Raw genomic sequence first — 12,407 nt, 5'->3', positions numbered from 1 at the left:
GAAGCAAATGTCCCAGAAGAAAAAGAAAGTACACAAAAAGGTGTTAGAAAAATGTACCATCTATAGCACTGAAAACCTCATCTCTTGAAAACATGCTTTTAGAAAACAACACAAACTCTGAATCATTATTTTGTTTCTTCCTGTTAGCCTTATTGCAACAAGCAGAATATAAAAATGCATTTTCACAACACAGTTCTGAGACACATATTGTTCTAGTTATCCTTTTTTGTTACTCTTGGGAATGTCTATCTACTACTGAGAAAAAATAATCCACAGAAAAAAGAATCTGACTTTCAGATGAGCTGAGATTGAAAAAATAGATAAATAGTTTCAAAATTCCCACTCATTTTGTCTTCTAGATCTTTTTCTTTGATTGCTTTAAAGACAGAATAAAATAAAATAGCACTGTTTTGAGCTGGTTATTTTTATTTACAAATTACTGTGCCTGCCAAGAAAATCAGACTCAAGCAGTCATTTAGTTTTCAAAGGTTTAAGTCATCCATAAACTATGCAAGAACTATTTTGCAACTAAAACCAACAACAAATGTGCCTCTCCTACTATCCCAAATGTTATGGATAGTGGTTTGGACTTGATTTTTCAATTCAAACCCAGTATTCAGCTTTCTTATTGCAGCCTGAGACCTCTCTTTCAAGAATTAAGCCAAGAAAAGTGATGGACTGTCTTAAGAAGAGTTTTCATTTTAACATTATCTTCTCAAGAAGGTAAAGGGAGAGTGAACTTTCCTTTCCTCCACATTCTTTTCCTCCTTATTCTTCACAACTGCTTTTGGGATTAGAGAACTAGGTGAAACAGTGAACACTCAAAACCTGAGTAGCCTTCTCTCTCTCACTTATACTAGTTTTCCATTTTTTGAGAACTCTGTTGATTGGATTTGGATTGGCCTGTCTGTCTGCTTGTATCACAGTCTAACTGGCACAGATGTAATGTAGTCTCTGGTCACATCTCAAATTGTTTAATTCACTCAGACTTAAATATCAAAAGAGATTTGAAATAAATAACCTCATAAACTAGAGCTAGTAAATTCAAGTGGAAAGTAGCTGTTCAACCATAAGACACTTAAATAATGACACCAAAAATATAAGCTGACCAGAATTTTTAAAGAAACTTTTACTGTGACAATCTTGCAAGATTGCTGTCCTGATGGCAGTTACTCTAGGGAAGCTGATTGATTAGGTGGTGGATTTAGGTTTTCCTCTGGGAATGGACTGTTCTTCCTCACTTGATATAATCCTTCAAGGCTTGGAGTACCCTCTAGAAATATTTTGATGTCTAGAGGTCTTAAAACCTGTAATAATTTGCAGAGGTCACTTGATGCATTGTAGGATTAAAGATTCTTGTCTTGAATAGCTATGGCACGCGAGATAAAAATGGTATTCCAGTTCCAATGGGAATTAGATATGATGGATGCTGGGTTGACTGTAGATCGTTTCCAGCCCTCAACTTTGGAAACAGCTTCTCCTAGTGGCCTCTCAGAGAGTGAATTGTTACCTTAAGCAAGACTGTTTTGTTGAGACAGCCTTGCGAAATACTAACTGAACACGACTGACTTTTCTTTTTTCCTCTGGAACGTTGTTGATACTGGTGCTTTTTGCATATTTGTATACTTTACAAATGTTTAAGTCTTTTCAATAAGCTTTCCTCATTAAAAACATAGACCATCACTTTGGCCTCTCATGAAAAAAAGAGTATGAGGAGAGGAATGCACAGATTGATATTCTAACACGCACACACACATGCATAGATGAAAACAGTAAGGCTGACCAAAAGAATCTGCCAGAGAAAGATGAGAAATTATGATGAAAACCAAAATACAAGAAAAATACTTCAGCCAAGGTCTTACTTCAAGACATTTATATAATAAACCACATTTCAAGGGCGTAGGAAAAACAAAAAACTTAAATGTCATCTTGGCTCCTAGAAACAAATTGTTTTAGAAGACTTCAGTGCTTTCTAAGAGCACTTGTTTTTAAATTCAGCAGGATGCACAATAAAGTGAAAGAACAGTGACAATTTTCAAATTAGCAAGATAAAAGTTTGAATTCTTGTTTCTTAGTAAACAGAAGATTAAATTGTTTAGAATTTTGATGTAGAGATTTTATTATCTATTTATAGGACTTTAATATCCAAGGACTTTAATACCCAAATTTTCCTTTAAAACACAATTGTATTAATTAAGGCTTTTGCAGAGTCCATGGTTTAGGTTAGACAAGTCTAAGAAAAACAATGGTTTACATTATCAGCTTAGAAGCAGGCAGAGCAGACCTCTTTTTATTAACAGAAAATGAAGAGAACAAATTATCACGTGGCATTTAAACATAGCTTTAACCAGCAGGCACTTGAAGACTGAGCATTTTATTGTTTATATTAACTACTCTTCAAACATTCTGACAAAAAAAATGGCACAATAGAGCCTTCTGCTGTATGCATTTCTCAGGCTGATCCTACATCTGCTTACAGGTCACTTCTTTTTCACAAGTGAATGAAAAAGACCAATTCTGAAGGCCACTAAAACAGATTAAGATGATAGATCAGGTTAATTTTAATGATCTTTTATGCAGTTATATTTTAGGTGGGATTCATTAATGCCCTTCTATTGAAAAGCTAAGCATGTACTAATATAATATCATTTTACCCAAAGTATAAGGGTATGTATAGGCATTAATCAGTTGAAAATAATGACAAAGCAATGTATAATGTTTACGGAAGGTGAGAGTATGTCACAGCATTAGCTGTTCCTTCATTGCCTAAGATGGCAAGTATCACCTTAAATATGCAGAACTTTGTTCTAATATTTCTTAATAACGTGTGAATTGTGATCAATTTTCTATTGATAATTTCTCTGAGGCTTTTCAGAAGCAGGTTTGTTTTGATATATTGAAAAATGTGCCTCTGTTAATACTGTAGTGAGGACACATTTTATTATAACATTATTATAGTTATTAGCACTTTCCAACACAGGACAGTATCCTTCCTTAAACCAAAGGTGAGGTCAACATGGCTTCACTTGGTACCTGCAACAGGGTGAAGAACTTTGCTTCTAGCTTTGAACTCAGGAGAACTCTACTGATAACTTTCTTGTGGCTATTTACAACAGTAACATATAGAAAGCTCTGTCACTAATTGAACAACATTAATTAACCCCCCCCCAAACAACTATTTAGAGAAGCCTCACATGGCTTGGGGGTATGATGCTCATAAGCGAACCACTTAAAAAGGAGAATACAGATTAAATTAAAGAAGGTTTACCTTCCTCTGTGCTCCATATACCTTGGAGATTATCAGCTTCCAAAAATGAAGGATGAACTGGATGATGCAAGACGCTTGGCACAGGGCAGTACATAAAACTGAAAGACCTAGTGAAAAAGTTCTATTCTCAGCATTGCCCAACAAGCCTCAGAAAAGGGGAAGATTACATTCACTTAAAGAAAAGGGATATAAATATCCAAGGATCAACTAGTCTTTCCAGTTTTTGAGAGAACACTGCTTCTCATCTAGAAGCACAAACTCACATAGCATATCAATCCTAAAAGGTATATTTTCACATTCCATTATTCTGGGGAAATGCTGACTGATAATAAATGACTTCTGAATAAAAACACACTTTTGCGTATGAGAAATCCACTGTCACCATTTCCATTATAGAGGACTGATAGAAAAATAAGACAAATTACAAAACCAAGAGACTCCTGTTAAGTCTCTAGATGCTGTATCAAACATGAGAAAGAATTTATATAAGATGCTGATAGACTGATGGAATATAACTTCTGATGTAACACATTTCCCTAAAGACCCTACACTGTAAGGGATCTCAGGCTCCTTCCTCCAGCTGTTGGACAGCCTTGGAACAGATCTAAGATTAAAGCAGAAGGCTCAATTGCCAATAAAAACCAGTGAAAGAAGACCTTTCACCTGCTATCATTACATGCGGGGTTGAGAGTGAATAAGAAGCACAGAAGAAAGAGGAAGCGTTTTCAACTGCTTAAAACGGAAAGGTTCCACAAAATCCTGCTAGCAATGGTTTTTTTGGGAAAACCATCTAAGAAGAAGTCTACATGCTATTCAAATATTTTTATAAACAAAATTATACATATAAAAACTTAACACTTCTGGGAAGAGATCAACTGGACAAAACCTTTCATGCCAGATGGTGACCATGTGCAGATAAATGGTGAAATTACTGACTTAAGTTCTGGAATTTTAGATTAAGTCTTATTAGATATTGTTTATGAAAGACATAAAATGAAGGAGAAACCAGCAAGATACAGACACCCTTACTTTAACTCTAGAGTCAGAAGAGAAGGAAATATCTATTCAGAAGCTCCACAAAAAATTATTAGAAGAGACAGAGCAATGTAGTGATATTATTTTCTTTATTTTTACAAAGTTCCTTGTCCCAGATTTGAAAGGGATGATTTCGCTGGACATTCTTTTGTCACTTGACACAAAGTGTAAAATTGCAATAAATGGTTCTTATCACAAAACATTGAAAAATGAAAGAAATATACGAATGCATAGCACTTTCCGAAGTTTCCATAGTTTCATTTCTCTTATGTGTTCATTTACTCCACTTTAAGATATTTCCTCCAAGCATAACAGGAGCAAGAAGCCTATCAGAGAGTCTACGGTGCTAAATGATGGCAAGGATCTAAAAGGAGCTCTCAGAGAGAGCAAGGCTATTGCAGAGCTACAAAATGAATTCTTTATTTTGTTTATTATGAAGGAAATTAAGAAGATTCGTATGCTGGAACCCTTCTTTGTTCACAGCAAAAAAATCTTTATTTTCAGCACAGAATCTGTCCAAAATCAAAGCAACTGTGAAAAAGCTTATGGAACAAATTAGAAAATGAACATTAATAAGTTGCCAGGGCCAGAACTGAATTACCTATGGTTGTGTGAAAGTGCTCATCGAGAACTGCCTTCCTCCTTCATGAGGAATGTGAGATCAATTTAAAATCAGAAGTTTCCAGGGGAGGTAGGGGGAACTACAGGCCAGTAAACTTTACATGCATCCCAGAAAATTAGAAGGAATGATAATATAAGGATATTTAAAGATAAAATTAAAGAAAAATGGCTAAATATTATCTATTGTGAAGAAGTCTGTATGGCTTTGAAGCCATAAGGCAGAGAAATCTTACCTTCTGATCTTCTTGAAGTTCTCTAAAGGGATCAAAAACAGGTAGATGAGTGTGACCTGACTGATATGATGTACCTGGATTTCCAAAAGACTTTTGTCAGTCCCTAACCAAAAGTTTTTAAGGCAATTAAGCAGCCACTGAGTAAGAGTGAAAGTCCTTACATTTACAGTGAAAAAAGAGAGTAGGAATAAATAGTGAGTACCTGCAGTGAAGGCAAGTTATCAGTAGAGTTCTGTAGGGATCTGTGCTGAGACCTGTGTTATTTTACAGTATTCATAAATGACCTGGAAAACAGCTGAGAACTGAGATGACAGTAAATGTAATTGTAATGATAGTTATGTGGTATATAGTATATATGGTATATAGTATAGTGTAGAATTCCAGAAGGACCTTATGAAATCAAGTAGCAATAAAACAGCAAATAATGATCAAGGTAGATAAATAGAAGGAAAAATCAGTTGCTATTCAGGACAGAGATCTTGGTGTTATGATGGATAATTCCATGAAACTGACCCTGTTCAGCAGCAGTCAAAGAAGTAAATCAACATTGGGAATTACCAGAAAAGGATAAGGAATTAGCAGAAAACATCCATCCAGTGTAATCAATGCATGCTTCACTCATACTTCTTGAATCTTAAATAGCAAAGAGACAGCAGAGAAGGATTTTTTTTTTTTTTGTCTCTCCTCAGTCTCTTCCAATAGCAACAGAGAATGAAACAAGATGTGTAGGAGTCAAGTTCAAAGCAAGAGTTCTTCAAGCAAGAGGAGGCTGAGTTGTGGAACTTGCTGCCAAAGGTGTTGAGGGTGCAAAGGGCTTACACAGGTTCAGGGGTGCAATAGACAAGTACCTGCAACAGAAACTCACTCCAGGTTACCGAACAGGCATATTCTGAGCTGCAAAGAGTTGGAAACTGAAAGAGCACTAAGAGGAAATACTGCATATGCTTGCCCTTCTCTTACTCCAAGCAGGTCAATGCTGGCTTAGAAGAACCCTGACTCAATATGACTGTTCTTCTATGCAAACACACATGCGCTGAAGATTTCAAAATGAAGGCAGAAAGAAACTATCTTTGGTTATAAACTGATTTTTGTAGCATTGCTTTCACCTTCACTTCTCATATATGAACTTCCAATAAATCAGCTTTCTTTCTGAATAGAAAAAGTATAACTGGGGAATATGCTTGAATTTTGAATTTTTCAATTCAATCTGTAACTCAGCAGGTGGAAAGAAGTCACTTTGCACTTCATGTGTGTGCTGGTTTTGGCTGGGATAGAGTTAATTTTCTTCATAGTAGCTAGTAAGGGGCTGTGTTTTGGATTTGTGCTGGAAACAGTGTTGATAGTACAGGGATGTTTTAGTTACTGCTGAGCAGTGCTTACACACAGTCAAGGCCTTTTCTGCTTCTCACCCCACCCCCACCAGCCAGTAGGCTGGGGTGCACAAGAAGTTGGGAGGGGACACGGCTGGAACAGCTGACCCCAACTGACCAAAGGGATATTCCACACCATATGACGTCATGCTCAGCATATAAAGCATATAAAGCATATAAAGCTGGGGGAAGAAGAAGGAAGGGGGGGACATTCGGAGTGATGGCGTTTGTCTTCCCAAGTAACCGTTATGCGTGATGGAGCCCTGCTTTCCTGGAGATGGCTGAACACCTGCCTGCCGATGGGAAGGAGTGAATGAATTCCTTGTTTTGCTTTGTTTGCGTGCACGGCTTTTGCTTTACCTATTAAACTGTCTTTATCACAACCCATGGGTTTTCTCACTTTTACCCTTCTGATTCTCTCCCCCATCCCACTGGGATGGAGTGAGTGAGCGGCTGTGTGGTGCTTAGTTGCTGGCTGGGGTTAAACCACGACAACATGATACCCACCAGCATCCATTTCAGACAAGTGGGACTGAATAGAAGTCACAGCATGAAAAGTAGACAAAAGTGAATGTGATGGGGAAGAAAACAATAGCTCCTACCTGGACTGTTTAGACTGAAATCTCAGCATTCAGGAATATCCTATAGGTCCTTGTGCTGCCCATTTCACTCTCACCAGAGATACACAACTGTATGCATAACTGCAGTGCAAAAAGTTCATCTAACTAATGACTTTGATGGGGACCATATAGTGGAACATTTCAGAAGAAAAACATTGTGAAGAGGAGACAAAGGAGATGTTATTGTAAAGTTACATAGCACCAGAAGCACAGCCAATGGAAGATGATTTTATTTACTAGAGGAAAAGGAATCAGTTGATTCAGAAACAAGGATGTGTTTTTGTTTAAACACTCAGCAAGGCTTCTCTTTTACTAAAATATTTTGCTTTTTAGCTATTTAGGAAGATAATATCTTAAGAATGTCATCCACAAAAGCAGAAATACCTTTTCTATGTAAGCAGTTTGTTAGCCCAGTTGTAATGCTCTTCCCAGCAGGAAAGGAAAGGCATGAATGAGGCTTGAATTCCTCAGTCTAGGATTCAGCACGTTGTGCTCAACCCTGCATAAACATTTCTGTTCCCAAACCAACACCACTGGCATAAAAGACACACTAAGTACCAGTATGCTTGATAACTCTTTCAGAACTTGTTACTTATATCTTCGTCTCAGAAAAGAAAACAGTTGGAGACTGTTCTCTGGCCCTGAGACCAGGTGGCAAGGTCTGCTGCATACAGCCTACACCAGAGCTCAGTTCAGGTCTCCTCTGTTCTCCACAATGTCCCTGAAGCTCTAGGACAACAATTCACTTATATGTGTTTGTTCCAGGTGTTTTGAAATAAAACCATGGCTATTGTGTTACAGCCTGCAAGAGCATTACAGCCTGCAGCATGAAACAGAGTTCATATGTCAAGTCCTAGGGTGCAGCAAAAGAGCATAGGGAATACCCGAGGGTTCAAAATCTGCCAGAAGAGTTCTGGAGACATACGAAGGGTGGAAAGAGCCAAAGTTGATTCAGCCTTGTTCACAGTGTTTACTGGGAGCAGTATTCAGTATACGCAATCCCACAATCATGCCTGGGATCTTAGAGAGTGCCTATGACTAATGGACAGTTGGGGTCCATTGTATGAGACTGCTTCCTCACCAGTTTTATTTAGCAAATCAGATGTAGCCATTGGTGTGCTCAGCATATGTCCTGGTATGGCCCCAGTATATTTTGTAGATTTGCTCTGATTTGTGCTTGAGTTTCTCCTCACCAGATTACCAGAAATGAAGGTGAGTGACACCTTTATCTGATCATTTGACTGATGTTACTAGATTGCCTGCTACTCTAAAATTCATGCCTAAAAGAAATTGATAAATTGAACTACAGATACGGCTGCATTTCTACATGCTCCTCCATCATCTGACTTCAAGATCATTTCTGATGATCTTTCTCAGGCTAGTGGAAGGTCTAAGATCCCTCTGTGAAGCAAAGATGAAATATAAATTGAATACATCAGGCCCAGAGTATAAAGCTCTTTGTCTTTGTTCTGTGGTCTTTCTAATTCTCAGCCTGACTTATAAAACTAAGATGTATAATGCCAGGGATCAGCCTAGAACTTTGGCCTGTCGTGCATTGTCTGTGAAATTCTTTTTTCCCTTTTACTATTTCTTAGCGCCGTGGCAGATGAATGAGTGGATGTATTATGTGCGTATATGTGTGTCTGTCATCCTCAGTGAGTGTGTCTGCTTCTGTCCTTGACTTACTTTTCTTCTTTCTTCATGTTTCTTTTTTCTTCCTTATTACAATATCTCAGTTCTAGTCAGACCCTCTCTGTTCAACACTTCTTTTATTCCTAAAACACTCATAATGCTATTCAGAGGATATCTGTACAGAAGGAATAGACAGAATACAAACAGAGTGCTTACCACTGTGTAAATGATGTGCTCCCTGAGATATTGTCATGCACTGCACGCGCTGTTGTCCTTCACTTAAATTATGAAATAAAAAGAAATGTATCTACCTTTCTTTTGAATTCTTGAAATAAGTTTGAGCAATTATCACTGTATATTTGTCTTGTTAGGTTGAAACCGGTAATAAAAAGGCTAGAAACAACAAAGACTTAGACTCAATAGGAAATACGAATGTGTCAGGTTCTTCAGGAACTGACAAAAGAAGCATGCTTTTACAGAGAATAGGTTACCAAGTAAAAGCCAGAAAATCTCCTAACTTACCAGTATGAACGTTAAGATTCTTGAGAGTATTTCAGGCACATTCAAAAACATTTTAATTTTGGATATTATTATCAAGGATTACATAATGTTAATCTCCCACTACTAAATCACTCAGGTCACAAATGCTCAGCTCCTGTTCTGACAGATGAGGCTTTGTTTGAGCCAATGAAGGAAACAATATCCTTTTTAAGGATTGTTCCTTCTTCAGTGGCTCGAGGACAAGTAAAACGGCCTCTGTGACTGACTCGTTGCAGGGCAACATAAGCATACATGTTGGGAAGAAAACCCCTCTCTCTCCTGATCCCTACCAGGATTCAGTTTTGGGGATTTACAGACAGCATCACAGTAATCACCTTTTGGGACTGTGAGTAGGTTTTCCCCTAGCGGCAGAACTGGATCAGTTGAGAGGGGGAGATCTATTGGGTTTTCCCTTGTTATTTTTTAACTTTTTAACCATATTTCCTACAGCAGTCTACAAATCTAGTGTGCACAGTAGGGTGTAAATGCATGTTGTCCTGTAATTTGATAGATTGCCTGCCCCACTCCCCACGCCAGTACAAGGAAGACATGGATAAACCGGAGCAAGTTCAGTGGACAGGGACCATGACAGTCAGAGGCCAGAGCACTTGCTCTGAGGAGAGGCTGAGGGCGCTGGGCTTGTTCAGCCTGGAGAGCAGGTGGTGTCTAGGGGGACTGAATGGCAGCCCCCCAGCTGCTACTGGGAGGTTGACAAGAGGCAACGGATGTAACTTCACTGAAATAAGACAGGTTCAAACTGGGTAAAGACTTGACTGGATAAAGCCCTGAGCAACCTGGTCTGACCTCACAACTGACCCTGCTTTGAGCAGGACATTGGTCTAGAGACCTCCTGAGGTCCCTGCTAACCTGAGCTATCTAATGATCCTACCTCCAATACCTGCTGTTCAACAACAGAGCTAGTTCCCTCACAATTTGGAATAAGACACAGATGAAGCAAAAGCTTTTAAAGAACCTGCTTAGCACAGCAAAGCAACAACTTAATTTTTTCCAAGTCTTTCACTTGCAAGTGGAAGGAAGACATCATCCCAAGAGCATCACTGTGACCAACAGCTCCTGAAGCAGCCCACCCCTTTAGTGGAAAGAATTCCAGAAGTGCCCTAGCTCTTCCTGGTTGGGGGTCACACCACACTCCCAATATACGTTATTTCTCCCTGTGGTAGCACAGCCAGAAGAACTCAGTATAGTATGATTAGTTGCCAAGCTACAGACTGTAAAAAAAGAGTCAAAGCTTCTCTTAAACTGCAGAATTGTTCAAAATGTTCACTGGAAGCACCATTCACTAACACAACACAAACACAAAATGCAGAAGACTACCTTTTTAACAGGGTGATATCCTTTAGCCTTGAATCAGCCTGGCTATACAATGCCCAAGAAAACACAGTGCATTAAGAAAGTACAAACTGAAAGGGATTTTGGTGGGGTTTTTTATAGTAATCTGTATAGAACCTCCAATACCCCTGAAGAAACTTTCATGAACTGATTTCTGTTGTGTGCAACTTCCCTACCTGGTGAATGCAAGAGCCTATAAATAGTTTTGCTTCATCCTAAGGCTATGAATTTAAAAATATACCATTAAATTACCTGTTACCATGAACATGAGAAGCACAAAATGCAAAACTGTAGTGGAGCAAGGTTGGATCAATTACAGAACCATTTTCTGAATGTTCAATCAATTCATTGAGATAGCAAAGATGGCGGTGACAGCCTCTCACTCCGTAGCGAGCGCAGTATTCGTCTAATACAAAGACTTGACCTGGGCTAAACCAACCCTGAAAGAGAAAGGCAAAAAAACCCAAAACATTTTGAGATTTCTTTTCCCACTCACAGCTTTTAAATTAAACAAAGAATAGAGGCATATATTTTTATGTGCATTACATAAACTTTTTATACTAGAATGATTTATATCTGACTAATGCTGATGGCACTGGAAGCTAGATCCAACAATAGCCCTCTTGCTGAAAGGAGTAAATGTCAGGAAACTATTTGCAGTTCTGAGTTATCGCTACTGTGAAATATATGGTTTACAAAAACATGCTAATACATCCAAAGTCTGGTACGGATTCAATTACATCAAAACCTAATATAAAATAAACTGACACTTCAAAATAATTAATTTTGTTAAAGTAATTAATTGTAAGCTATGAGAGAACATTTGGGTAATAGTGAGGGACATTAACATGGACAGTTAAAACACAGTTTCTGGATGGTCAGTTCCCCGTGGCTGGAACTTTAATGTGAAAGAACCACAATTTGAACATTTACCCTGTTTCTTATGTAACATGCGTGCACTTTTAACAACTTTTTAACAACTTATACTAGTAAAGATACACAAAGCTAGGTAGTTTGTTAAAAGCCACCTGAATAAGACGAGTATGATTGACCTTAAATAATAATTAGATATTCTGGGGTATACTGAGGGCTTACTCGGGCAGAGTCTTGATGAGACCAGAACGACGTAATCCCGAGACAGACACGAACAAAGTAGAGACTCCTTCCCACCACAAAAACAGTTCTTGAGTCAGTCCAGAGTGTAAAAAAAAAAAAAAAAATTGATTCTTGATGTAGAAATGTAAAACAGAAGAGCCTTGATTGCTTTGCCTCCCAATGTGAAAAAAGATAGCACAGTGAGCTTCCAAAAAGCAGCAGGGAGAAAAACATAAACCTTGGAAATCCACAGCTACTGCATAGCTGTTCTAAATAAGCATTTTTCTTTGTTCTTTTCTTAATTGTGGTGATATTTCCCACTCACCATCCCTGCCAAATGGTTAAGAGAGATTGGGGAATGCCTGAACTCAAACATACAAATAACTTGGATAAGCAAAATGATTTTGCAAGTCATCATGAATTTATAACATCAGTTTAGCAGCTGAAGACCAGTATTTCCCTACTGCTTGTGAATACTTCTGCAAGCTCAGATGTTTAATATTTATACAAAATATCAGCCAAAATACTATTAAACAATACTTAAAAATATGTTCACATCAGGTTTAAATCACCTGTGTTTTAACTTTACCAAAAGACTTGCATGAGACAGGAATTTAAATTTTATATTCTCCCTCAACTCTTG

The 12,407-nt window shown here is 38.0% G+C and overlaps 1 protein-coding gene across 12 annotated transcripts in view; it reads right to left on the bottom strand.

Moving 5' to 3' along the window:
* CADPS2 (calcium dependent secretion activator 2) overlaps positions 1–12,407 on the bottom strand; it is a 340,428-nt gene that overhangs the window by 92,210 nt on the left and 235,811 nt on the right. For all 12 annotated transcript variants that reach the window (XM_076329917.1, XM_076329928.1, XM_076329958.1 and 9 more), the window contains one exon: positions 10,922–11,109. In XM_076329917.1, the coding sequence (XP_076186032.1) occupies positions 10,922–11,109 (188 nt within the window). The remainder of the gene's footprint in view (positions 1–10,921; positions 11,110–12,407) is intronic.

The sequence above is a fragment of the Aptenodytes patagonicus genome, chromosome 1, assembly GCF_965638725.1.
Source record: "Aptenodytes patagonicus chromosome 1, bAptPat1.pri.cur, whole genome shotgun sequence".
NCBI classification, from domain to species: Eukaryota; Metazoa; Chordata; class Aves; order Sphenisciformes; family Spheniscidae; genus Aptenodytes; species Aptenodytes patagonicus.
This window is presented reverse-complemented; position numbering and strand designations above follow the sequence as displayed.